We start from the raw sequence: 26,977 nt of genomic DNA, 5'->3' as shown, positions 1-26,977 counted from the left end.
GTAAGTAAAAAGAAATTTTAATGCAAAAAGCTCTTAACCCGGTATCTGGCTTCAGTGGCTCCATCCACCCCCCACCTGGGAGATCTGCGCTGTCATCAGATTCTCAAAGGTCACCCTAATCCCTAAAAAGTTTAGGAGCTACTATTCTGTAGAGAAGAAACATAGTGAAAGGCAAATATTTCTTGAAGCCAACTTACTATGATGCTAACACACCGGCACACACTGTAGGTGACCAATCTGTACTCACGGTACCAAGGCCAAGACCTCAGGACCCATTATCCCAAACAGCAGCCTTCCCAGAGGTCTGCTTGTGTCCTAAGTGACTTTAAGTTTTGACTTGTATTTCTTTCTTTGTAAATCCATCAAAACACCACCTGATCTGTCCTGTCCATGCTGCAACCTTGGAGCCTCACAGAAATGAACGTAGGCAAACGACCATCAGGCCAGTAGGTCTAAAGTCAGAGTCCATGAAAGGTTCTCTCTTCCAGTTATTGATTTCTTCTTTACTGAAATCCATTCACCCAAGAGAAATTTTGATTGTAATAGGCACAGATGTTTTTAGACGGTGGCAGAACAAATGCTAATGCTGTAAGTCAAATATACTTGTTGTGGCTTCGCATTTTTCAAAAAAAATAGCTTTTTTCCTATTTTGTGACTTAAGTTTTGTTTCCTCCTAACAGCTCTGCTGCTTTCAGGTGCTGCCGAAACACTCAGGCATCGTCTTCCCTCCCAAACCCTCACACAGAAGAGGGAGAAAGTTGACGGTCCATGGATTTAAAAATCGAAAGAGGAAATCATGAGGTTAAGTTATTAACAGGACCTCAGTGTAAAACCCTGGAGGCGCAGGGGCTTTCCCAGAGCCTTTTGACACAGCCATCTCCATCCGTAAATTGAAGCACATAGCTGAAATTTAACAAACTGAAATGAGTGATCCAGAGAGAGGGACCCAGGGCTGGCTCTCCCTGGACAGGGACAGTCCACCCACGCACATCCCCAGCAACTCAGGAATTCAGGGAGCAAAGCCAAGAACGACACAGGACATTGACCGGAACACGCAGTCAGGACCCCAGGACCCCAGGACCAGGCCTTTCCCTCCCCTGGAACTCAAGGTTCAGCCACCCTGTAGCCAAAGAGAGGTGGGTGAAATGAAGTCAGAAAAGCCAAAACCACAATAGAGTAGTAGCCGAGGGAAGGGAGAGAAAGCTGAATCACGGGCAATGGACGCTTTCACAAAGGGGAAAACCATGAGCCAAAAGGCCGAGGAGGCCAAATTTCCTCTATCAACTTCCTCTGAGAAGGGGGGAAGGCGGGAAACTCAGATTTCCCAGCACTATGGCAGGTCTTGGCACCCGCCTCGGTTCTCCTGCCGAACTTCCACAAATAAACATTCAAAGCAGAAGGGACAGATTTGCTTCTCAGCAAGATTTCAAAGCTGTGCACCAGAGTCTGAGAGAAAACAGGAAGGATTGCAGAGGGGAGAGGGGAGGAGGGAGGAGGAGGAGGGGCGGGAGGGCCCTGCGTGCCCTGGGCCAAATCAGATGGGAAACCTCCCAGCCCCTCACCGGAAACTGACACTCCATTTTTTTACGAGGTGCAAAACATTTCAGGTAGTGTTGGCAGTAATGATACCTTGGGCCCAGGGCTGAGCTTCTGGGTTTCAAGTTGAGGGTCTTGAGCCTGAAAAGGCTACAGGTGAAGACAAGCTCCTTCAAACTGTCTCAGCTGAGGTGAAACCAGGAGGCCCTGAACTTCCTTAGAGAAAATCCAGTCGCCTGGCTTCTTGGGTCTTCTCAGCCCACCAAGGTCACCAATTTGTGTGTGTGCACACTTGCAAGTGAACTTGTGCAGTGGTGTGTGGATAAGTGTGAGTGTAGGGGGGGGATGGATGGGATGGAGTAAGGTTGTGGGACAGTATTTGGATTATTTGAGGATGACAACACTTCTGATCTCCAAGGAACCGAAGAAAACACAGCTGGTCTCAGTTGGTGCTAACCTCATGTCCCCCTCTCTGATTCTCTGGGCCCTGCAGGTTCCCAGGCCTAGGAGGTGGCCCCCACACCCCAGCTCCTTACACAATGGGGCAGGTGCTGTCACAGTGGTTTACTGAGATTTTCCCTCTTTCTTCATTAAGGAGAACTGATTTGGTATTTAATACAACCTTATTTACTCACTGGCCCACGTGTCTATGGGAAACAGCCTGGGACAGAAGGCACAGCCTCCTGCATGCAGCTTGGTGTGGCTGCTAGCCAGCCAGCTGCAATAACAGCCGTGTCCCTGCCCGGCCGGCTCCTCTCAGAGGGTCGGAGGGTCTTCCCTAAGCCTTCCTGTGCCTGCCTCAGGCTTGTTTTTCTACCAATACTAATAGGATGGGTTCAGGAGCAATAAATTCAAAGCCCATCTTAATGCCTGCAATTTCTTTTAGATTTTTTTATTAGTGTATCTTTTTTAAAACATAGTCTTTTTGTAAAAGCGCATTTCAAGGGCACCTGAAGACTAGACAGGGTGTTTGTCTTCCTTGCTTGGGGGCATGTGTCCTGGTTTGGTTAGGTTTTTTGCCACAGAGACGGAAACAGGAGTGAGAGGACGGCAAGGAGGCGTAGTCCTCAGAGGCCAACCAAGGCTGGGCTTCACTGGGGCTTTACCCCCTAGGTGGGGTCCAGGTCCACTGCAGGCTCTCAGCTCACCTGCTTGTTATACATGCAGGAAGGAGGATGTGTCCCCACGGCACCCTGGTCTTAGGGTGCCATCAAATCACCATTCTTTGAAGCTTCAGAGGTGTTTGGGGCACTATCATTGCTTTGTGTCATCTACAGAAATTGAGATAGCAAATCAAATTTCTATGTCCTAGGTCAGGAATTCTTAATCCTGGCTGGACATTGAAATTACCTTAGGACACTTTTAAAAATAGTGAAGTCCGGGCTGCGCCCTAGGCCAACAGACTCAGAAACTCTGGGGGTGGGGGCCAAGCATTTGAAGTTTCTAAAAGCTCCCTAGGGGATCTGATGTGCAGCCAAGGCTGGGAACTCCTGCTGTAGGGGACAAATGTTGCTGGCTCCGACCTTGCCAAGCTGCACTGCTGTGAAATGGCCTGTCTATTTGTCTTTGGTCTACTGTGAGTACAGCAGGGGCAGGTGGTTTGTGGTTGGAGCCTCGGCCTTGGCACTGTGCCTGGCCCCTCACAGGTGCATGACACAGGTCGAGCACTGGACATGCATACAGAGGCAGCAAGTGAGGACCTAGGACCCACCCGAGGTCAGTAAGGGCAAATGGTCAAAGTCAGCCCAGAGTTTCTGAACTTTAGAGTTTGCCGAGACAGTGGGTAAGGGCAGAAGGAAAGGCTTTCCGGTCTTTCTTGTCTAATAAATAAACATTCTGAAACCAGTGACCTGAGTTTTTTGGGTCCAGTCATCAATGGGAAGTTTTGCCTGGGTGTCCGTTTATCCTGCTGTATCCATGTCTGTCCTTCGAGAATTGATGGTCATGCACCAGAACGTAAAGTTACCTATACCGGTGCCTGTGGTGCTTCAAGAAGAGAAGGACGACCCCATTTCCATCGTAGTCACAAGAGGATTGCACCATGCTGGGCTCTGCCAGCAAAGCCTAGGTACACAGGCATTGTGTACTCTGCCCATTCTGCAGAGCACACAGGGCCAAGAACACCTACCAGGGAGCCTCTGATGGCTCTGCAAACACAGGCACTGGTCTCCTAGCTGACTTCAGCTGCCCAGAATAAGGAATCTTTGTTACTTTACTCACTTTTCTGTCTGATTCTGAAAAGAAACCAAGGAGCGTGTCCAAAATGGGGTTCCTTTTTAAATTTTGGATAGACACATTTGGACCACATGGCTTTTTGTTCTTCCTAAGGTCCTAGGCTTGCAGTAATGGGGGATTCCTAGGTCCTGACCCCTCTGTCCCACGCTGGAGGCCCACCCTTATAAGCGGGGAAAATTATAGAGTAACTCACTAAGGGAAAGTCACACTTTGGAAGGGCTTAAGTATAAACACTGCCAGAAACTGGAGGGTCTTGCTTATTTGGTTTCATCTTAAAAGACTTCAGCTTGCTTTGTAAGACAATCTAAGAGTGGGATTGCTGGGATTTGAAAGAGTATCCGTAAAAAAGGCAAAAGACAAATTTCCCCATCAAGTTCTTAGTGATTGACATTCCTTACAACACAGTTCCAGAAATTAAAATGTAGATAGAAGAAAAAACACAACTTAGTGCTAGAAATACTACATCTATTATCTGTACTGAAAGATTCAGACAGTGTTTCTGAAAGTGTGGCCTACAATGACCCCCATGGGAACCTCCTGAGCCCAACCCAGTTCCCTGGTTAGAGTCTCTGGGCTGGGGAACTTGGAACCTGCATCTTTTGTCCCCTTCTTTGATGATTTTCATGCACTCTGCACGTTGAGAACCTCTGTACCTCCTTTATAAAATTCTTTCTCATCTTATCCTTCCAGTGAGGGAGGATATATTATCAGGTCCCAAGCAGTTTGTCTGAGTTGAGGGTTGAGCTCAAGGCTTTCCAAATTGTTGAGACTACCAAACTTTCCCCGTCATTTTTTTCCATCTAGAATCAGCAGCCTTTGAGGTTGACACCAGATCCAGAGGAAAGAGCACACAGTCCTCATTTACTGCAATGTGTTAAATACTTTGCATACATTTTTTCCTGTATCTTCCCTGCAACTCTGTATTTTGTTGTATAGATGGGTAATGGGCTCAGGAAAGGTTAAATATCTTGCCCATAATCACCCAGCTAGGAAATGGTAGGGCAGGGAGTCAAACCAAGCCACCTCCTTCCTTCATGGGTAAAGAGGATTTAGCCCATGTCTGAAGTGGACACAAACACACAACAACCACATAGCTAATGGCAACCGAATAGAGATTTCTGGGTCCCTGAAATCACTGTTCTAGAAATACTATATCGGGTCCTGGGAGTCCAGAGCTTTGTCAAGGACTGTCCTGAACATCAGGCTCATGCTGTCCCCAAGATCAACTCATGAGGCCCAGCTGCCTGAGGAATCACCTTCCATTACAGCTACACCCCTCTCTTACCACACGGAAGAGCTTGAAGAAGTCCACATTGGCATAGAGAGCATCCTCTACCCACTGGAGGGTGCCCTGGGAGAGGGGACACATGGCTTGGTGCACTGTCTCTGCCCCGTGTCGCTGGCTGAAGATGATGAAGCGCTCCAGGAGGGCCTTGCTGCAGGCAATGTCCTTTAGCGCCAGGTCTGGGACTCCGTGAGCAAACTGCAGAGAGGAGGAGAGGCAACACTGAGGTAGGGAAAGGGATGTCCAAGTACCGACCCACAGAACTGAGGATGCATCATGTTACAGGGCGAGGGGGACAAAGATTACAAGGGGGATTAAGTTGGCTAACGAGCTGGTTTTAAATAAACAGATTATTCTGGATTTTCTGAGTGGGTCCAAGGTAATCACAAGGATTCTCTAAATGTGGAAGAGGACCCAGGCACAGTGGCTCATGCCTGTAATTCTAGCACCATGGGAGGCTGAGGCAGGTAGATTGCTTGAGTTTAGGAGTTTGAGACCATCCTGCCTCAGCCTCCTGCTGACAGTTCTGGAGAGGAGGGAGCACAGTGCCAGGTAGAACCTGGGGGCTAGAAGAGAGGCTGGTGCATAGACCAAGGGGCTAAGAAGCCAGGTGGGCCCTAGGGTCACAGAGGAAGCCGGGTATGCAGGTCAGGTGGGTAGGCCGGGCCTCATAGGGCCCAGGAGGCTCAGGCCTGCTGATGGGGAGCCTCAGCTAATCGGAGTTAATAATGCTGACTACAGGTACAATCTGGGGACCTGGGCCCTTGTTCTCCCACATGAAAGGCGTCAGCCCTGACGCCAGAGGCATGGCACTAGACACCAAATGTCACGTCAGCAAGGAACTGGAAAGAAATTTCCCCTAAATTCCTGCCCTTATCTCCATCTCCCTTTTATTACCAACTAGAAGTCATCATAGGCATTGCCAGGGCTTGAGTTTTATGAGCTGAAGAGAAAGCAAAGGGGAAAATGAGCTGTGGCTGCTGCCAATACTGTGCCCGCTGCCAATACTGTGCCCTCAGTGGGCGTGAGGGGGGACTGGCCAGGGCCTGGGCACTGTGGGGGCTGTGCTCACGCCGCCCCTGGGCCGACCCTCAGATTCCCTTGTCTAGTCTCTGTGAAAACCTCTGAGAAGGCAGAAAAGCAGGTATGGGCCACACTGTGCTGACAACTGGCGTGAAACCCCCCCTCCAGGAGCTTCCTGACCAGGTGGGGCAGGGCCCCCCTTCCTCTGGCTCAGATTATGTCAGGACAGCCACAAGCCCTGACATTCTGCTATGTCTCTGTCTCCCGGGGAGTCTGGAGGAGGAGCAGAGCTGGCCCCGGGGAGTCGGCTGCTGCCCATCTCGCATTCTTATTAAGTTCATCACACTAAGAACCTAAACCCAGGCTGGGGGCTGGGAAGCCAGCAGAACCACCTGGAAAGCTTGTTCAAACGCAGATCGCTAGGCCCCATCCCAGAGTGTTGGGCTCAGTCAGTCTGGGTTGGGGCCTGGGGATTTGCATTCCTAGCAACCTCTTTGGACTTCGAGAGCCACTGAACTGGGGCAGGAAACACTGGATCAGAATGGAGAAGACGGGGACTCTGCTCTGGCTCTGGCCATTTCCAGCTCTATAGCTATGCACAAATCACCCCATCACTGGACACCCAAGTCTCCCAACTTGTTTGACCCATTTCAGGTTTGTCACAAGGGATAAAGGAGCTAACAGATGCGACGGTCATGTGTCAGTGGGGAACACACTCTGTATAGATACAGGAGATTATTAAAAGGGACAGAAAGCATTTTAAGGGGTATAGGTCAGAAATGCTCTGGCAAGTGGAAGGAGGAGTTTGCTGGGCGCAGAGAAAAAAGTGGTCCAGGAAAGAGGCAGCATCCGGTGCTGGGCCCTCAGGAGGCCATCATAGCACACACAGGCCCTTCCCTGCCAGAGTCTCAGCCCCCAACCCTCCTGTCAGCTTGCCTGGCCGCCTTCCCTCCCATCAGCTATGCTCAAACAGCCTTTCCTGGGCATCCCATTTAAGACCGTCCCATCCCTCACCTGGCCATCCCTCTCTAATAACTGCCTCTGAAGGACTGTCCTCCCAGCACCTGTCACAACCGAGACTCATGGCATGTCCTCTGCTTATGTGACTGTCATCCAGGTTCTAGGGCTTTGCCTGTCTTATTCAGCCCATGCTCTGAAATATTTGCTGAATAAATGAGTAGACTTCTGTTTCCTCATCTATAAGAGCAGGTCGAGCCACACGACCCCTAAAGTTCCTTCCAGTGACAAAACTCTGAGAGGCTTTAAGTGTTGCTGGGAGGTGTGTGGCTCCAGAGCCCTGTGATGAGAGTGTGCACTGGCTCAGGTGACCTGGTGTCAATCTACATATGTGGTACAGGTCATGGGCCCTGAGTGTGGAAACCTCGCTCCGCCTCCGCTCCAAGGACATCCACCTACCTGCTCAGGACGGACTTGGGAGTTGACCAGAAGATAGACAACTGAGTCGGACAGGCCAATGTTTTTTATAAGAAATAGTGTCAGTGTCTCTTCATCTTTTAGGATATCCCTTATCCGTACTCCTTTTCCTGTACGTGGATGAAAGAACAGGGTGTTGAAGGGGAGACGGGTCAGAAAGGGCAAACAGCTAGAAGTGATTGGAAACGTTCTAACTCGACTCTCGTAAGAAGGCTCTGCTCTCGGGCTCTTGGGGAATCCTGGGGGGCAGGAGCTTGCCCGTGGGCTGTCACCAGCACCACTGCAGTATTTGTCGCTGAAGCATCTGGATACAATTCCATGAGAAGTCACAGAGGCTGGAAAAAGGGAGCTGGGGTGGGTGGGAGTGTCAGATGCTCTATGAGGTTGGCCTAGGATAATGCTAGAGGGTGGGGTGGGAAGCTGGAGCAGGGCCTCTTTGTCCCCCCAGGAATATCTGGCAATATCTGAGGGCATTTCTGGTTGTCAGAGCTGGGGAGGCACAGGCAGGTAGCGGCCAGGGGTGCTGCTGAACATCCCACAATACAGATCCTGCCCCAAAGGTCAATAGTCCAAGGTGGAGGACTCCCCACCTCCACCGTGTAGGACAGTAGGAGGTGTGTGCTCTGCCCACAAAGCAGTTGTCATGGGGGGGTTTGGGGGCCCTTCTTAGCCTTTCTGCCACCTCAGTTCAGTCTGAGATGCTCAGATTGTTGACACAGACTAAGGGAGACGGGGTTTCTGAGAGCTAGAGGTGGGAAGAGGAGACGGCCCAGCACAAGGGCTTGTCCCCTGACCCCCTTACCATGCTCTCTCTCCCCTCAAAGCCCACAGCAAGCAGGAGCTTCTTTCTAAGGAGACAGAAGGGACTCCTCACAGTGAAGGTGACCTTTGGGTAAGCAGTGGAGCCTCTCCCTGCATCCACCTCCCAGGACTGCTGTGGGAGCAATGGACAGTGAGGACAGTGAAGTGCTCAGAGCTCCCAGGCTTGGAAACAGCGAGCGCTCAGTAAATGCTTGTTCTGCTGGCAGTAACGTTATTCCTACCACACCCAGGGGATTCACACCAGCACCCCCTCCTCTACCTGTTTCAGGGCCAGCGCTTGGCCTCAAGCTGGTCACTGCTACAGTTCACGAGGTGCTGGCCAGGGAAGAGTCTGACAGGTCCAGACCTCCACAGAGCCATTCAACACGAAGGGAAGCATTGGGCTGCATGAAAATGCTGGTCTCCGTGCCCCAAGTGCTTCAGGGGCCCGGCTGCCTGTTCATGTCCTGGTTCTTCTCGGACAAATTCTAACCATCACAAGCCCCACTCCTTCCTGTGCCCACTTCCCTGGCATCCCATCCTCTTCCTTTCCAAATTCTCTCCTCCCCAAGCAGCTGAGAAGCCTGCCCCCCAAATGCCTGACAGCCACCCTTTCCATTTTCAGGTTATGCCCTCCCCATACAGCACTTTGTCCAGACTGACACTGCTGATAATTTCCTCTGAGAAGGTCTAGGGTCTGTCCCACAGGCCTGCCCACGCAGTAAAGGCAGGCATGATCGGTCCCAGGGGTCCACTCCACGGTGGCCTTTCTTGCCCTGGTGGGTACCCCTGGGTGTTCTGCCAACTGGTAGCCCACGTCACTCCTCTTTGCACAGAACACGAAGGGCTAGAGTGGGACCTGAACATGGGGCCCCAAGGTGGGAGGAGGGCTCTGAGAGGGGGCTGCTCTGTTAGTCTTGTCTCCCTTCCTTTCTTGTGACTAAGTCCTATTGCCTTCAAACCAGGCTGCCCCTGCGTTTCTCCTTCCCCTGGGGGCAGCTCAATTGTTCTCCCAGTTACTCCTGTCTATCAGCCTTGTGTGCCTGTGATTCTGCAGCACTGTCCTCAGAGTATGCACACGCCGGCGTGCACACACACCCCATGGCCTCCTAAGAGTCAGGGCGATGGACCCTGCTTTCATTACACACCCCATTGCACCTAGCAGTGCTGGCCACACACCCGTAAGCCCTTGAGGTCACCTCTCTCTGACACGCAGCAATAGAGCCTGACATCAAATCAGGGTCTCAATAAGTGACTGTTGAGTGACAAGAGGCACCCAATAAATACTTGTTGTCTTGACCTGAAAGTCAGGACCTCATCTGGCTGTTTATCTCTTAGTTATTCTTTAACTCACTCACCTGAACTTACATACAAATACCTGGGAGGGAAATGGGGCAAAACAAGGGAAGCCAGGGAGGCATTTTGCCAGGCATTGTGCAACAGACCACCCAGGTGACTGGGCCCTGGTGGCCCTAGGAGCAGGGGAGGAGCGTGCTGGCTCACCCTGCACCTGAGGAGGCTGAGGCCACCCTGCAGTGAGAGCTGGGCCCCCGTGTAAGCTGTGGCCGATACCAGACAGAGTCTCGCTAGACTCCTGAGGGAGAAATGCCAACCGGGGGCCTGAGGAAAGAAAAATAAATTTAGTTTAAAATGTGGTTCTTCTTGTTCCCTACCCTGGGAAGATTAGAGGCTGGGAGTGGGGGCTGCTGAGGCCCTCAGAGCTGAAGGGAGCTGAGGGCTGGGGCGGGAGGGAAGGTGTTTGCGGAATGCATGGGGCTGGGGGGGCTCGCAGGAGGAAGGTGTTTGAAAGCTGTTTGAGAGACCACAGAGCTTGCTTGGGGGTGAGAAGGGAGGGGGCTCTTCCCATTAATCCTCCCCTGCAGAGAATGCAGCACTACAGGTTTGCTAAGGAAGGAGAATGCTGCCTGGGTCAGCCACTGGCTTACTTTCCCAGGTGACAGGGAGCTGACAGGCAAAAGCACACCACAGCCTCACACGCCCACTTCACTTTCAAAGGCTTGGCTTTGGGCCGAGGATGCCATGTTCACAGCTAGCAACGTCCCCGGGTGATTCGGAAATAGTCTATGGTCCCAACAGTGGACTTCACTCCCCAGCCTGGAATTCTTTCAGAAACTATGTCCCTTACTTGGAGATGGACCCCTGTCCCTTCTCACAGCCACAGAGGTCAGAGATTCTGGACCCTCTGTCCCCAGCTGTTGGGGCACCTTGACTGGCCTTCTCTGAGCCTGTGCCCCAGACCTGCCTTCCCTGAGCCTGTGCCCCAGACCTACCTCCTGTCAGGGACTTTTACCCACAGCCCGCTGGCTTGTGGAAAGGCCTACTAGAATAATACCAACTGGAAATCAGTCCTGCTTTGGGGTTGAGAAGTAATGATTTTGGTTCTCATATACACATTGTAAAAACCACAGAGAAATTGTGGTTTGAAATTACTTCCTCTGTACCTCCCCCCAGCAAGGCTCAAGTGATGATCAGACACTTGAATGAAACGCCTGCCTCATCACAGACCTTACCAGACGCGTGAGCTGTATCGTCACACCAAGAGGCAGACAGCCCATGTCCCCATCTGCTTTTTTAAACTTGGAAAAAAATACTTTCTAGTTGGTCACTGGGGTGGGCGTTAGTTTTTTACCATTAAAATGCTAATTATACTCATACCTTATAAGGTTCTTCAAACTTGAGCTCACTAAAATAAACTGTCCTACCCAGAGCAGCAAAGAATGTAGGGTTTGTAATGTGGTTTGCAGAGAATAACCACAGAAAGTCTATGCTTTACTATTTTGGAAGCAATTAGAATGCAATTAAGCAATCTTAACATACCGGTCTGAACATACTCCTGTCCTTCTTTGCTCCCATGGGAGAAAAGGCAGAGGGGTCAGATGGGAAGAGAAGTGATATCTTTGGAGATGTTTCTCCTACTGACTCCCTGTACCCTTGAAGCCCCCTACTCCCCTCCACCAGACACCCCACATGCTACGGTCATTGCCTGCTCGCTCCTCTCTGTCCACATCTGCCCCATGAGCCCTCGGAGGGCAGGCACTGGGCCCAACTAACCTCTCCAATCCTGGAGAGGAGCCCAGAGCCTGGCTGGCAGCAGGTGCCCGATGTCTGCTGTGTTGAAGAAGCCACACTGTATGGAGGGAGCCTAGGGGCTGACTCGGGCCACCCCCCCACCCGTGTTGTTTAGAACTCAGAGCAAAAGCTGTTCTCTTCAGCACATCCCACGCCCTTCCTCATCCTTGTCAACCTCCAAGGTCATCCTTTGAGTCACCTCCCATCCATCCTAGGAGCTCAAACTGCAGTTTTCCAGCCCTGAAGCCCTATTCTCTGAACAATCTTCCCTCTCCTTGAAGCCTTTTCTTAGAGGGCACACTCCATGCCCCAGGCTGCAGTAATCCCTCCATTCCTGGAGGCTTCAATTCCTCTCAGTCCTTCATTTACACTCCTCTCAAGAAGGGGTTCCAGCTGCCACGTCCTGTCCCTCTAGCTGTCCTCAGAGAAGCCTACTAAAGACATGATGCTACACAACATCCTCCTAGACTTTCAGACACACACTGGTGTCATGACTGCTGTTGGTTTCTGTAAGTTCCTGGATTTTCACCTGGAGAGGAGTGTAGCAGCCCATAAGAGTTATAAGAAATACCTGTATAGCTAAATAGTGGAACACCTTGGTGAAAAGGGCATGGAGAGGGATTTAGCTCTCCTAACAAGCATGAGAGCTCACGAGATGAGAGCATTGGTGAACTGGCAGTCTCTACACCTGTGGTGTTGAGAGGCAGGAGATCAGCCTTATATCAGGCTGGAGGAGAAGGGAGTTGGGAGCGTGCACATTCTATCACAGATCAGCTTACTCTGACTGTCTCCTTTCCTGCCTGCAGAATGCCAGCACGTAGTCTTTGCTAAAGATTACCAAGCTCTGTTAAAGACTAAGATCTATCTTTCTAAGAAGACTGCTTTACTCTCTCTAAGACATACTCTCTTTCCAGCTAAAGTAGATAGCCCTCAGCCCTAAGAGAAACTGTTCCTGAGCAAGGTAGCTTAGCAGTCCACGTCCGGAACTTAGTTAAGCCAGGCCCGAGACCTGGCTAGTCCCGGGCCCTGACAGAGGAGAGACCAACTCTTCCATCCCTTCTCCTCACTGCTGTCTGCCCAGGTGCCTGGCTCCTGCTATCTGCCTGCACACCTGCTGTATCCATGTGAGTGCCAGCAGCCTGCACTCATTCCTGTGCCTCCCCTCACCACGTACCTGCCCTTGCTACGCTTCATCACGGCCGCATTCAGAGGCTGTCCCCACCTTTCTGCCTACCTGCCCTGCCTTTGAAATCCTGAGTTCGCATATTTCACTTTCTGACCTCAGTCACTTACACAGGGCCATGGAGCCCATGAGATCTCCACTCCTCCCCCAAGCCCACGTTAGTCCCTCTGGCTTCTCATCCCTCCGGCTTCCCATCCCTCCTCATGCCACGTGGGCCTGATGTGGTGGTCCAGTCATGGCCTTCAGCCCTGTGCCTGCTGGACCTTCTGTGGTGCCTCCCTCCATGCCCCAGCCCTGCATCTCCCCATCTCCACCTGCTCTGCCTCAGGGCCTGGGTACTAAATGTTACTGGGTAGAACAGCACAGTGACAGGTGTGATGTCATGGTAACACGTGGTCTGTCTCCCCGGCTCCTCACTGGTATGTGGCATTATTTCTACCTGTTCCAGGTAAGCTCTCTCTCTAGGCTGTGAAAACCACCCCACCCCTCTATCAAACTCTACAAACACCTCTCTCCTTGCCCTTGACCTAGCCGCATGCTTCCCAGAATGCCATCTCTCTAGCATTTTTCTTTTGCCTCTCAAGTCACCTGGGATGAGCCCTTTCCTGCTCTCTTTCCCAGCATCCTGACTTCTCCCTTCCTGGCGTGGAAGAAGAGGCATCTTCTCTAAGGAGATCCTCCTGTGGCCTCTGCAGCCCATCCTTTCCCACTCCTTCAATATCTTTTTTCATCAAATCTGCCCACTTTTTCCTATATCTTGAGTCTCTCTGATGAGTAAGGCAAGTGACAGTTGTAAGCACTGAAGCCTAGCTTACCTGCAATTCTCTCGGGGTGAGTCCGGAGGGTGCCCATGAAATAGGACAAGGTTCGGAGCTCTGCCCAAACATGGCCAAGGTGCTGGCTCTCTGGTGCATCCAAGAGAAGTTCCCGAAAATCTCGATACACCCTTGCTAAGCTGAAGAAAGATGGATATATTGCACCAATAAAGAAATAGCTATCATTTTTATAGTAATAACAACACTGTGCACTATATTTAGGATACCATGATACAGCTTCTACATTATGTACCCTTACAATCCTGCCAAGACAGAAGGAGAGAGAGATTTTACTCCCTTGTACACACATATAGGCAGCCACATGGCAGGAATGTGAGCGATCGGCTCAGTCTTCCAGGTCAGAGACAGATCAGCTCTCAACCCCGTGCTCTGTGTGGCTCTTGTCCAGAGAAGCCTTAAGTGGGAGGATACTGGCACATAATATAGGAGGGTCTTCCAGGCCGTCACCGCTTCTCTGAGATCTGCCCTTCTACCCACTCACAGGGGTGGGCTCTGACGCCATGCTCGATCCCACAAGCTCCTCCCTGCACACACTTGTACCCTCATGTGCACGCACATACCTCTGCCAAGGCTGATTGGATGGGGAGAACGAAGCTGGGCCAACCAGATTTGGTCCCAGGAATTGGAAGGGTATTCAGGGTGCTCTTCTGATTGCCCAGGTCAGGGTGCTGTGGACTGGGTGACCAGCCGCAGCCTGGGTGTTGAGGAGCAGGGGAGATGGACCATGGAGAGAGGTGACCAGATGTTCAGAGAAGCAGCGGGGCTGGACCTTGTGGGCCCAGACGGAAGAGAGCAGAGGAAGCAGCTCTTGATGGCTCTCTAGTTCCTGGCCTCCCTCTCCTGAGCCCTGCCTTGCCACCTTGGCCTTTGTGAGAAGGTCTAGTATACAAATCATACATTTCCTTCTGGGGCCTGAGCCTGTTTGGATGCATTTCTGTGCCTTGTAAGCAGAAGAACCTTAAATATGCTAATATTTCCTCATAACGTGTATATGAACCATGGAACCCAGCTTTCTAGGTTCAAATGCCAGGGGCAGCTGCAGTCTGGCGTCCCTTCCCAACTTCCACCCCAGTCTTTCCCAGTAGAACCTATAAACATGGCCAAGGCCAGCTCCACCGGAGCTCCATGCAGCCTCCCTGACCCCACTGCACTACCCCATGGGTCTCTGGATGGGCAGGCATGACTCTTGGGTGCATCCAGGAGGAGTTCTTTCAGGATTCCCAGGGTCTCAGAAGATTGTGCACACTGTAAACTAAAATGTCAAGGCAGCACTTGCAGGGATATGAACCCAGCCAGGGCTTTCCAGGAAGACAATTGTTCCCTCCTCTCTCTCCATAGTCTAGGAGTCAGCAAATAGGTAACTATTAAAGGCTTGCAGACCACACTGTCTCTGTCACAACTACCCAACTGTGCCAGGATAGGGCACAAGCAACCATAGTTTGTTCCCAGTAGAAAAGGCCACCTCCAAGCTCAGGCTGACCTGTCAAAATGTCCTTTTTTTAGAAAAGTTTAAATGCAGGTTCATCCTGGAGAAATTATACTGAGCTCATCTAAGGAAAAAACTGAAATAATCAAATCTCTGTTTCACCCTGACCTGTTATTTACCCAAGCAGGGTAAAGTTTGGTCCCCAATAAGCCCTGGTTGGTGACCTTCAGGTATAACCTTCATAAGGTGTGACTCAAGGTCAGCAGAACAGGTAAGGATGGCCCTGGGCACATCCATGAGCCTCTGTCCACAGGACACGCTCATACCACTTGACTTGCAATGAATTAACCTGGAATCCACAAGCTCCAGGTCCCTGAAATCATATGTACAATGTAATAGTTTGCCTGTGTCCATTCTTCTTTGAAGAGGGAACATCAGGTTTCACCAGCCTTTCGGAATGTTTGTCAGCCCCACAGGTTTAGAACCACTGTGCTAGAGCCAGGTCCCAAGACCTCACCACACAAGGGCGCTGACACAGTCACAGCAAAAGAGGTGGAATTCGTCTTTTTTCTCCCAAGAAAGAAACTTGATCCTGTAAATCTAATTTCATTTCCCTTTCAATGCCCTTGACATTTTTCTTAGACCTTAGAAGTCTAAGAAGGCTTTTCAAGGAATAACGCCATCGGGGCTGATGGGGTGAGGGGGAGTGAGAGTTTCTCACCCAGTGTCTCCACCCAAGCAGGTGGGTGACCAGGAGGCAGTAGACACAGCTCCATGGGGGGGCTGCCATCAAACTCCAGGTCACATCTTAGGGACATGAGGACCAAAAACTCTGTCCATGTGGCCTTAGTTTAGAGCTTTCTCCCCAAGTGTCCTGATAGGAATAAAAGGTTCCAGAGGGGAAACCTATTCTGCTCCTCAGAGATTAGGGACTCAGCAACCCACGAAGACACTTGCAGTGCCGCCTGCTCTGGATGCTCACACAGTGGGCGCAGGGCAGGAACGCAGGGGTGTGCAACCTCCTTCCCGGGGTGGGGGGCATCTCAGCACTTACATGGAGTTATTATAGTTTGACACGATTCCAGGAGATTCGCCTGGGGTGGGGCTTTGAAAACAAGGATTGTTCACATTACAGAAAATCCCCTGCAGCCACGGCAACAGTCCTGCTGAGGGCATCGCCTTGTTGGGAAAATGGCCTTTAAAACAGGAAAGGAGGACAAGAAGTCAGTCATGGAGACCAACACGGACACAGCCCTAGCCCTGAAGCCTCTGAGGGAAGGGGCCCTGGTGCTCTCCTTCATTCATCAGCGTTTCAATAGCAGGGACACCTAACACACGCCAGGCCCTGTGCTGGGGGCTCAAGACCAGTCTCCTCTTCCAAGCTCCTGGTGTAGTAGGGAGACAGACAGAGGGCCTTGCGGAGGCATGGACAGAAGTGCAGAAGTGAAGGAGAGAGAGGGACAAATTATTTTGTTGGTGGGAAGGGCAGAGAGGTATAAACCTGGGAAGGGTCCAGGAGGCTTCTGACGCTGGAGGAGAAGAGGCTTGCCTACCTGGTCAAGAGCTTGTAGTGAGCACCCAGCCCCAAGCCAGCTGCAAGGCCGCAGGGTGTGGGCTCCTGGGGAGGTGGGGACTGAGGTAAAGGAGCAACCTCCTTCACAGATAGGAGGTTGATTCAAAGCTCAGCCTGCCACTCCTGAACCAGAGGCTGGGGAAGACGGAGCTTCGCACAGCTCCAGAGGCTTCTGCATCAGCTGCCTAGAGGCAGAGGTCACCCTGCCCTGGAGCCAGAGGAAATGTCTCCCAAAACAGTAGAGCATGGGAGAGGCTTTCCCCAGGCTCATCCTAGGTCCTCAGACAGCTCAGGGGTCCAAGAAGCAATATTTTATTAAGTATCACTTCTCATTTTTCTGTGTATAACAAATTTCCTAAAATGGTCTTGAAAGTATTTCAGAGAATTCATTTAATTTTTTTTTTTTTTTTTTTTTTGGAGTTTTTGGCCAGGCTGGGTTTGAACCCACCACCTCCGGCATATGGGGGTGGGCACCCTACTCCTTTGAGCCACAGGCGCCGCCCAGAGAACTCATTTATAATCCATTCTCTTTAAACATATGAGAGTTTAGATATGAAAAGCAAACAAAAAAAATGGACAGTCCTTAAGTAAACACTTATAAGTATTTGCTTAGAATGGGTAGGCATAATAATTTGTATAACGCTGATGAATCTCTGTTTTATGCACTGTACATATGAAATGATGGTCAGTAGGTCCAATCCCTGCACCCCCAACCCCAAGACCTTTCTAGACAAAAGGACCAAGCTGGTGTTTCTTCCCAGCTCGCCCAGGCTTCCCTGCTGTGCTTACATTCATGTTGGCTGTAGAGCGGGTTGGCATTCCTTAACCAGATCAAGACCAGGAATAAAGATAAAGGCCACGCGATTTCTACCACAAAGCGAATCTGGAAAAAGGAAACAAAAGAGGGAAAGGCCAGTGGCGCTAAGGAAACATGACCCAAGCAGATGCTCTTCACCTCAGCCCCTCTCTATGAGTATACAGTAGGACTGGGGCTCTGGCATATTTACCTGAAGATCTCCCTTTTATCCTCCCTCCTGCCCTGCCTCTATCTGATTTATCGTACCAGCCACATTTAGTGTCCACCTGGGCTCTGTTCTGTCTCTATTTTAAAAACTACCTTAGCAGGAAGGAGGCTCAGGATGGGGGGATTCGGGGCACCTGATGTTGCTGTGCAGATTCGGACTCACTGGGGCCCGACCACGCTGCCTTTCTCCAGGGTTCCTAGTAACACTGATGTTCAGAAGTGAACATCTCATTGCAACCTCTCACTCTGTGGAGGAGGAAAGAGGCCCATAGAGGGCAGGTGACCCGTGCAGTGTCACATCAGCAGTGACAGCATCAGAGCCACAGTCCTGTCAAGACTGGTCTGGGAGGCCTCTCTGGGAAAGCTGGAGGTGACCCAAAGACTTGGGTCACCAATAGCATCAGAACCCTGTCTCCAGGGCCAACGCCCTCTCAGCCTCACCCTGCTACCTTGCCTTGTGGCACATAGTAGACCTTGTACATGTGGTCATGGAATGAGTAAGTGAATGAGCGAACGACTGTGAAGTACTGGGATCCACAGCAAAGTCAACAAAATCTAGCTTGTAGGCATTTTCTCTTCCACAATTTCTATAGATTCAAGAAACAAAGCAGGGTGTACTGCCACGGGCTTTCACGCTGGAAGAGGCTGCTGATGTCAACATAGGCTTGAAAGTCGGTATTTAAATTTATGTTCAGTTTAGACCTTAGGGATCCTTGACTCCAAAAGAAGAGCCAATTGACAGTTGCGGCCCCCGCTTTGTGACACTGTACACAGGGCTGGAGGTGTGGAAGTGTGGGGGGGGAGGGGAGGGGGGGAATGTGAATGGGGAATGTAATAGTTCTCCTACCCACCTGCTGCTCCAGAAACCTGATGAAGACAACTCGTAAGATGTAAAGGAGATTTTTAGCAGCTTGCCATGAATAAAAACTTAAATTTATGGAGATCAGAGAGGGGCTATACCCGTAGTCTTAATGTAACCTTTTATTGTTTTCCTTTCAAAGAACTATAAATAGGATCTTAGTAAAATGGGGAACCCCATAGCAAGTGCTCATCCATATTTATTCCTTTCAGGCTAGTAAGGACAAACCAATGATCGATCTGAATTATAATAGATTAGGAAATACATCGGTAGGGAAATTGATCATGCATTGAAGAAAAAGTAAAAACTGTATAGGGGCAGGCGATGATTATGCAGTTATCACTTTTTATAAAATGTTATACTTAAGATATGTACAGGGAAGAAGAAAGAGTCACAGATTTTCTTTAAGATACTCGTTTTTTCAGAGCTCCTGCTATACCTTCTGCCACAAGATGGCAAAACACGAATATTGGGCAGTTACCACTGGGTGCTTAGGGGACCAATCCCAAGCACACTTGTTGGCATCAGACTGTTGGCAGCTCCCCCAGGACATGCAGATCAAGCTTGTCCAGGCCACTGCCCATCTCACTGCTAACATCGGTCCCTGACCACACACAGAACTCCTCCAGCTGCCTGGACTGCCCATTCTTATCACTCAACACACTTCAGGGTCACTACTTCTGCAAGTAGGTGGAGCCCTCAGGGCTGTAAGCTTCCTAAGAGCAGTGACCACATCTGTCCTGGTCACTACTATGGTTCCAACACCCCGCACAGGTGGGCCTCATAATAGGTGCTCAATAAATACCTGTGAAATGAGTGAGCCTTTGTCAAGACTAGTCTGGGAGGCCTCTTTGGGAAGGCTGGAGGTGACCTAACTTTGGGTCACCAATAGTCCCCAAATGTAACAAATGGCACTCCCCCCACCCCCAGGCATGTGCACTGGCTTCTGCCTTCATTCAGGACACTCCTATCACTGGATAAGATCTGGGAGCAAGTCTGGCAGGCTATGTGCACGTGATGAAACCGGAAGTCCCAGGGAAATGAGACAACCGGACCAGATTCCACACACTTGACACCTCCTCAAGGCAATTGCCTGCAATGTTGGCCTTCTACCAAGTACATCGGCTGCCTTCCATGTAGCAACGTCTATCTGGGAGAGGTCTGGCATGCTAAACATCGATGCTGATTTGGGAGTGGTGGAGAGATCTGCGTTAACAGCCCCTTTGGGGTTTGCTTAACCCAAGTCTCAGTTTTCTCATCTACGAAATGGGACTGTTATTTCCTCCTACAGTGTGCACTGAGGGTTAAGAGCACATCTGGGACTCCTATCCAGCCTGCTCCATGTTAACTGTATGACCTTGGGTAACCCATTCAACCCCTCTTTACTACGGGGACTCATCTGCAAAACGGGGGTGATACCAGGACCTGCCTCCCAGAGCAATTGTGAGAATGAGTTAACCACATCAAACACGGAGAGCAGGATCTGGCACAAGGTGACACTCAATAAACACAAGCCACTTATTGCCTCACAGGGCTGTCATTGAAGTCACAGCAGCACTGTAGATGATGTGCAGTGTACCTGTCACTGTGGGTGAGGTGACACTGCACATTGTCATGGCAGAAGAGCACGGAGATAGCATTAAAATTTGCACAGGCACGTCTCCTCCTTTTCTGGATTCAGAACCGCTTAGTTGCTGGTTTGGAGACATAGGAGCTTTCTGAGAAAGAGACCATGTGCCGTCCCCACTCCATATGTAGAGAGGAGCTCGCTTCAGGAAGGAATCCATCTGCCTTGCCTACCTGTCCTCTGGGTAAAATTCCTTAGCCCACAAGAGTGCTTCTTACCCTCTTTGGAAATGCCTGTGACATGCTCCGTCATCTACTCACTCACTCATTCTTGTGTGTTTAAAGTATCTGCCCCACGCAAGGCACTGCAGCCTAAAGTCCTCCCATCGGTGGGCAGCAGGGCCAGCCTCTCCTTCCTTCCTGCTGTGCCTGGTCAGGACTGGGGCTGCTTTGCCCATGTTTCTCACCATAGCTCTGCCTTGGGGCTGCTGTTTTCTGCCTCTGCCCTGTGCCCTCCACTGCTGTAGCTCAGCACTTCTGTGGCTGCATGCCAAGACCATGTCGGGGTCTCAGGTCATGCCCTAGGCCAGTGACATCAGAATCTTGGGGCATGGGATTTTTATTTTTAAAAAACCACTTTTCAAATAATTTCAACGTGCAGCCGAGGCTGAGAACCAGTGGTCAGTAGTTGATAATCTTTGAAAAAAGTCTGCCTAGAGGTGAGCATTACTGTCCTCTCTGTGTGTGTGTGTTCAGGGGAGGAGGGCTGCACTTCACATTTCACCTCCCGTACAAAGACCAGCGGCCTGACAGGTCTGGTCCTCACAACAAACAGCCTCTTCTCCTGCCCCGTCCCGCTCAGCACTGCCAGCCCAGGGTGGCACCCTCCTGCTTGCTGCGCAACTGTGCAAGGCATACCCCAGGGAGAAATTCCACAGTATAATCAAAGACATGTTTCTGGGCTGCTCACACTCCCCCACCCTCCCCTTCAAACATGTCTGTAACTTTAATTAAGCCCAGCTGAGGCTCAGAAGGGGCTGGTGGAAAATTTTTTCCCAAACTGGTATTTCCTCTCTCTCTCCTCTCTGCCCCCCTTAACCATTCAGTCTATACAAGGGAGGAAGGGTTTCTGGCAAGGCAGAGTTGTGTTCTCTGTTTTAGAATTTAGCCGTTAGATTTTCTTCCCTCACTCTGTTTCCAATTTCAAAGAGTGCAGCCAAAGCTTGAAAGGAGCCACAGGATCAACATTTTGCACTGGGAACTGGATGGGATTCTTAGCCTGCACGAATATGATCTGGAATCTGGGTGCACTCAGAGCTGTCTGCCCCGTAGCCCTGAACCTGCCATGTCCTCTCACCTGATCCTGGGTCCAGGACAAGGGGCACAGCTATCCCAGGTGCTGGGAAAAGATGAGCCCTTGCTCTCAGGAGCCCTCAACCCTCCCTCAAATATCCCATCCTAACCCAGGGCCAGGGATGACAGTGAGGAGCCAAGACTGCAAGCTTTCAGGGGCAAGGGACCTGCCTGTGACCTTTGTCCATCCTCCCTGACGTAGCGCCTGGTCTACATCCAGTGGGGGAGGGTGTGGATTTGTCTCGAGCAGTGAGAGAAGCACTTGTTACTGGGAACAAATGGGTGGGGACAAACTCTTTGGGCGTCTTCACTTGCCCCTGGCAACCCCACATCCCCTCTGAGCAAATCCTTTCCCCACACTGTGCTTCCCCCTACTCCCTGCTGCACACATCATGCTGCTCGTGGGTCAGACATGGAGCTTGCTCTGAATTCCAGGAGGGCAGTAACTGGGTCTGGCTCACCTTGGCAGAGGGCAAACACACATCCCAGTTTGCCAGGCCTGGTGTAGTTTGCGTTCATTGTCCTGGTGGGATTATCAGTGGTGCTCCCTAGTAGTGCTCCCTTTCACTTTCAGAACTGTCCCAGTTTAGATGGTAAATTATAGGGTCACTCCATCATGGTAACATCCACAACCAGCCTATTAGACGGGGCTTGCTCCTTGTGAGTACTACAGGGTATTGGCCATGTCTGGCGGTCCTGGAGTCACACAGCATGGGTGTGGATCCCAGACCCAACCCCATCAGTCCCTGCCCCTTCTCCAGAGCCTCAGTTACCTCATCAATACCATGGGGATTACAGAGGTCTTTCTCTCTCAGATTCATTGGGAGGGTGAAATGAGGTAATACACTTAGCGCTGTGCCAGGCACTAGGTAATACTTGAAATGTTAACAGAGGAAGAAAAAAAAAGAGGGAGGAATGCAAAGATCTGAAGATTTCCATCTTCTGCTCTGGAGGATTGAAGAGAAGGACTGGGGAAATTTGGTGTGTTTTTACTCTTGCCCTGCTCACAGGAGTAAGCACCCCAGAAAGTGGGCATTTGAGGAATTAAAAACCTAGGAGCTGAGTTGTGGACTAGGTGAGCTGTGCTTTTCTTAAAAGTACCATTTTCTAGAGACGGAAGTTTCCAGAAGACCCAAAAGCTTAGAAAGGAGCCAGAGAGCCCTCTCAGAGTTCCTGCAGGGTAAAGGAGTATGCCTCCATCTTACCCAGACAGTCTAGAAGCTCCCAGAATGTGGTAACTAAGGGACAGCCATCTGGAGGCACACCAGACAGAGATCTCAATTTCCAGGACACTGGGATGACATCCAGGGAATACTGGCCCAGTTCAGGCCAGCTCAGGCCTAAGCCTGAAGACTCCATCTGCCTAGGGGGCACATTGTGGACAGGGCAGAGTCCTTGAATAAGGGGACAGCCACCAACACCCGGGAAAGGGAGATGAACCACACTTATTCTTGAAAACAGAGATAGTCTCTGTAACAGCCACACGCTCAGCATAGGAATGGAATCATTTTAGGAAAGCAGGGACAGTCCTCAGAGTTTTTGAGGACTACAAAAAGCACACTGAGAATAAAATGAACTGAAAATCTTAATTTCTTATGGGGAGAGAGGGCAGGAAGGAGAGAGAGAGAAGGGAGAACAAGGCACATTGGATATCCCTTGGCCATCCACAGACTGCAAACATCATGTAGGCAAGAACTGTGTATTTGCCAATGTGTACCCAAGAGCCTGGTGCAGTGCCTGGGAATTATCAGGTATAAATAAATACATGAATAAATTTAATAATGAGTCTTTTTCTAGTTTTGTCAGCATTTTCTTTTTCGTGGTTTTTGGCTGGGGCTGAACTCACCACCTCTGGCATATGGGGCCAGCACCTTACTCCTTTGAGCCACAGGCACCGGCAGTATTTTAACATAGAAGGGAAGCTCCAGGAAAACAGAGACTGAGTCTCTGATTACTGTCAGCCCTTGACTCCTGGGGGCAGCAAATAACTCCAGTGCTAATGTGGGAATGGCACCACCTCTGAAAGAGGATGGCAGCCTGTGGACCACGGTGTTCCCAGACAGGCCACTTCTGACTCAGCTTCCCTACCCAGCCACACACAGGCTTTTGGACCATTGATGTGCACGGTTGGTTGTGTTCCCTGTGGCTCCCTTTTGTGCTGGTTATGAAGTTATCAGCCCTGGCCCCACACCCACCAGCAGCCAGGGCTCTCTCCTCATGTTAGGGCCTGAGACCAGGCTCAGAGACCCAGCAGCAGCCTCTGGCAACCCTTCCTCTTAAGTCCTAATTTCAGCTCTGCAGACCTCCTGTCTGTGTTCCCAGGTCCTGATGATTCCTCTTTCTTCCCTTGGTTCTCTCACCTCTGGGGAAGGACTGGTAGTTAGCTAACACATTTTCCAAAATCCTCTCAGACTAGCCTCTCACCAAGACTCGCTCACAGGTCTTCCAATGTTCCACCAGTTGGTTTCACTTCTTCCCTAAAATTCCTTCCGATGCTCAGGACAACCCTGTCCCAGCTACTTCAACCCATTCTGAATTGAGCTTTCTTCCCTTTGGAGGGTGTCCCCCTGCTCCCTCCCCAGCCCCCTGGTGGCTTCTAATCCCAGCCCTCCCCAGCCCTTATCCTTTACCCCTCCCTCCTCTTTTCAGCTTCTTTAGTCATTTGGCTTCCACACCACTCTGCAAGGCTGCAGCAAAGTGCATTATTTTTTTATAGTTAGATAGTTACTCCTTGTCCCTTCCCAAAAGTAAATGTACAGAGGCCAGTTGGCATTTCCATGTACACCCCTGGGGTTCTCCGATCTCCTGTGACTCCTGCTTGATCATTACGGGATGTGCCCCGTGCTACTTTATACCATTCTTAGTCTCAATCACACTGAGGATTTTCCCAGCCTGTGTAGAATCTGGTCCAAGGTAGACTCTGTGTCTTATGCCACAGATCCCTAGTCTAACCCAGCCCCACGTCTGTTCATTGAAAGGACTCGGGGAATGTCTGCGGGGTTAATCATATATTGCCTCTCATTGAATCTAGGGTGCAATCAGCTGTATGATGCACTGTTATTTTTCTGCACCACTGAGAAAAAAAAAAATGTGCCCAGTTAAACTGTGACTTGGTTGTGAGCTGTATCCCAATTTCAGAAACATTAAAATGTGAAAAACAATGTGCCTTGTAGTTGCAAGGAAGTAAGGGGTACCGAGCTGGAGGCTACCCTGTGGGTGCTCACTCAGGGTGCATGCACCTGCTCTTCAGGGATTGGGGGTGCTCCCACCACCTGGTGTGGGTGCTCAAGAGGGTGGTGGGCAGGGCTGGCAGGTTTAAAACCTGAGGTAAGGGGAGGGATGGGCAGGCAATGGCTTTGTAGGCAGAGCAGGTGAAAGACTTTCCTGGCCGAGGACAGAGAAACACATCTTCCTGCAAAAGTCACCTGTCAGAGGCCCCCAGGCCACTCAGAGGGGCTGCAGGGCTGCCAGGCCCTGGCTTCTGGCTCTCCAACCCCCACCTGGCCCACCCCACACTTTCCTCCATTTACTGCTTCATACCTCACTTTTAAACCACAGACGGTAACTGTTACCTTTTGTCTTTTCCGCAGGGTCCAGTTCTTCCAGAGCAAAAGCTGTATCTGCCTCCCGAAGCCCATGCTGGGGGCCACAGGAGGCCCAGGAGACCCCACAGCACCAGGCTCAGGGGCAGCGATGCATATACAAACAATGCTGGGGGCCTCTGGCTCAGGCTGCTGTGTCCTTCCCCTGGTGATTAAAGGCTATTTTCCCCTTTCAAAACATAATCCCTTTTAATTACACATAAGCCCTTTGCCAAGGAAAGGAGGCAGAGGCTGTGGAGGCCCCTCCTTAGGAAGGAGAACCCTAAAGACAGAAGTGGCTGGGGCTGAGCAAATGGGGGGGGGGTGTTTTGTGGGAAACCAAGACCCTCAGGGTCCTCCTCCAACAGAGGGGTTCCTGGGGCTCCTGAGATATCCAGCACCTTTGGACATCTCTGACCCACTGTTAAGCTTGGGGCAAAATCTGTTTACATGAATATAGACTGGGCTTTTGTCTTACACAGTAGCCCCCCATGAGCCAGCAGTCAACTCACCTGACAGATCTGAAGTGATCCCTCTTCCCTTTAGCCCTTCATCTTGCCCTAAAGCAGCTGTTCTCAACCTGTGGGTCACAACCCACAAGAACTGTATCAAAGGGCCTACATTAGGAAGGTTGAGAACCACTGCCCTAAAGCGACATTAGGCCAGCTATTTGCGGCTCTCTGAGCTTACTTTTATCACCTTGTCCTGGCTGCCTGGAGCTGTGTTCCGCCTCAAGGCTCAGTAGGACAGAGCTTGTGACTGGTGGCAATGTGTGGCCCAGGTGGGGGTGTGAGGAGAGGCAGCAGGAGAGCCAGTCACTGTCACCCCAGCTGGACAGACTCATGGTCAGGTGATGGACCTGTGACCCTGAGGGCCTCCCCTCACAGGAGCTTCCCTGGCTCTTTACCACAGAACTTTTGGTCTCTACTGCCTCACATGTCAGAAGCTGTTTCTCTTTGAAAAACAATCATTTTGTAGTTCTTTTTTTTTTTTTTTTTTTTTTTGGCTGGGGCTGGGTTTGAACCTGCCACCTCCAGTATATGGGGCTGGCACCCTACTCCTTTGAGCCACAGGCGCCACCCCTCGTTTTGTAGTTCTTACACACGATGTGTGGGTGTTGGTGAGCATGAGAAAGATGTGCCTCCCTCAAACCTTGCTGTGACATTAGCACATTACCCGTCTGACAGGAAAGAAAAAAAAAAAAGAAAGAAAGACTCTAGTTCCTGAGACCTCCATGGGGTGGAGGGAAGTGTCGAGTAGGAATGGATGCTGACTTTAGGGGGCGGGAGGGCTCTTGGGCCCATGGAGAACTCAGGGACTGTGTGACAGAAGCCATGAGGGCCCACAGGCTGTGCCTGGTGTGACTTCCAAGGAGACGGCGAGAGAGTTTCTGCTGGGGATGTCAAAAAGGTAGTGGCGATTGAGACAGGCACTGGTGAATCACAAAATAACACTTTCATTTGTGATTTATAAGCTGCTTTTGCATGTTATTTCATTTTCTGCTCACTACAATTTCTTTCTTTCTTTCTTTCTTTCTTTCTTTCTTTCTTTCTTTCTTTCTTTCTTTCTTTCTTTCTTTCTTTCAGATAGAGTCTCAGTCTGTCAACCTGTGTAGAGTGCCATGGTGTCATCATAGCTCACAGCAACCTCAAACTCTTGGGCTCAAGCGATTCTCTTGCCTCATCCTCCAGAGTAGCTGGGGCTACAGGTATGCGCCACAATGCCCAGCTAGTTTTTTCTGTTTTTAGTAGAGATGGGGGCTCGCTCTTGCTCAGGTTGGTCTTGAATTCATGAGCTCAAGTAATCCTCCTGCCTTAGCCCCCCAGAGTGCTAGGATTACAGGTGTGAGGCACTGTACTCCGCTACACTCACTACAATTTCTTTCTTTCTTTTGAGACAGAGTCTCACTATGTTGCCCTTAGTAGAGTGCTATGACATCACAGCTCACAGCAGCCTCAAACGCTTGGGCTTAAGCAATTCTCTTGCCTCAGTCTCCCAAGTAGCTGGGACTACAGGCACTGCCACAACGCCCAGCTATTTTTTTGTTGTTGCAGTTGTCATTGTTGTTTTAGCTTAACTAAGCCAGGTTCAAACTTGCCAGCCTCAGTGTATGTGGCCGGTGCCCTACCCACTGAGCTATGGGCACCACCACCCACTACAATTTCTGAGGTA

The 26,977-nt window shown here is 50.6% G+C and overlaps 1 protein-coding gene and 1 non-coding gene across 2 annotated transcripts in view; one reads left to right on the top strand and one right to left on the bottom strand.

Annotated features, from left to right (window-relative positions):
* ABCA4 (ATP binding cassette subfamily A member 4) overlaps positions 1–24,879 on the bottom strand; it is a 126,490-nt gene extending 101,611 nt beyond the window's left edge. Inside the window, exons 1-6 of the mRNA XM_003784271.3 lie at positions 24,797–24,879; positions 17,212–17,305; positions 15,904–16,045; positions 13,403–13,542; positions 7,496–7,623; positions 5,057–5,254 (exon numbers count right to left, since the gene is read on the bottom strand). Of these exons, the coding sequence (XP_003784319.2) occupies positions 5,057–5,254; positions 7,496–7,623; positions 13,403–13,542; positions 15,904–16,045; positions 17,212–17,305; positions 24,797–24,862 (768 nt within the window). The 5' untranslated portion in view covers positions 24,863–24,879. The remainder of the gene's footprint in view (positions 1–5,056; positions 5,255–7,495; positions 7,624–13,402; positions 13,543–15,903; positions 16,046–17,211; positions 17,306–24,796) is intronic.
* Positions 24,880–25,887: 1,008 nt separating this feature from the next.
* Positions 25,888–25,991, top strand: LOC111723330. Its single transcript, XR_002771898.1, has one exon. It is a non-coding gene; the product is annotated as a small nucleolar RNA U13 (small nucleolar RNA).
* The last annotated feature ends 986 nt before the right edge of the window (positions 25,992–26,977 follow it).

Source organism: Otolemur garnettii, unplaced genomic scaffold (genome assembly GCF_000181295.1).
Source record: "Otolemur garnettii isolate 467f Iridium unplaced genomic scaffold, OtoGar3 scaffold00010, whole genome shotgun sequence".
NCBI lineage: Eukaryota > Metazoa > Chordata > Mammalia > Primates > Galagidae > Otolemur > Otolemur garnettii.
Note: the sequence above shows the minus strand (reverse complement) of the source record. Positions and strands in the feature narration are given on the sequence as shown.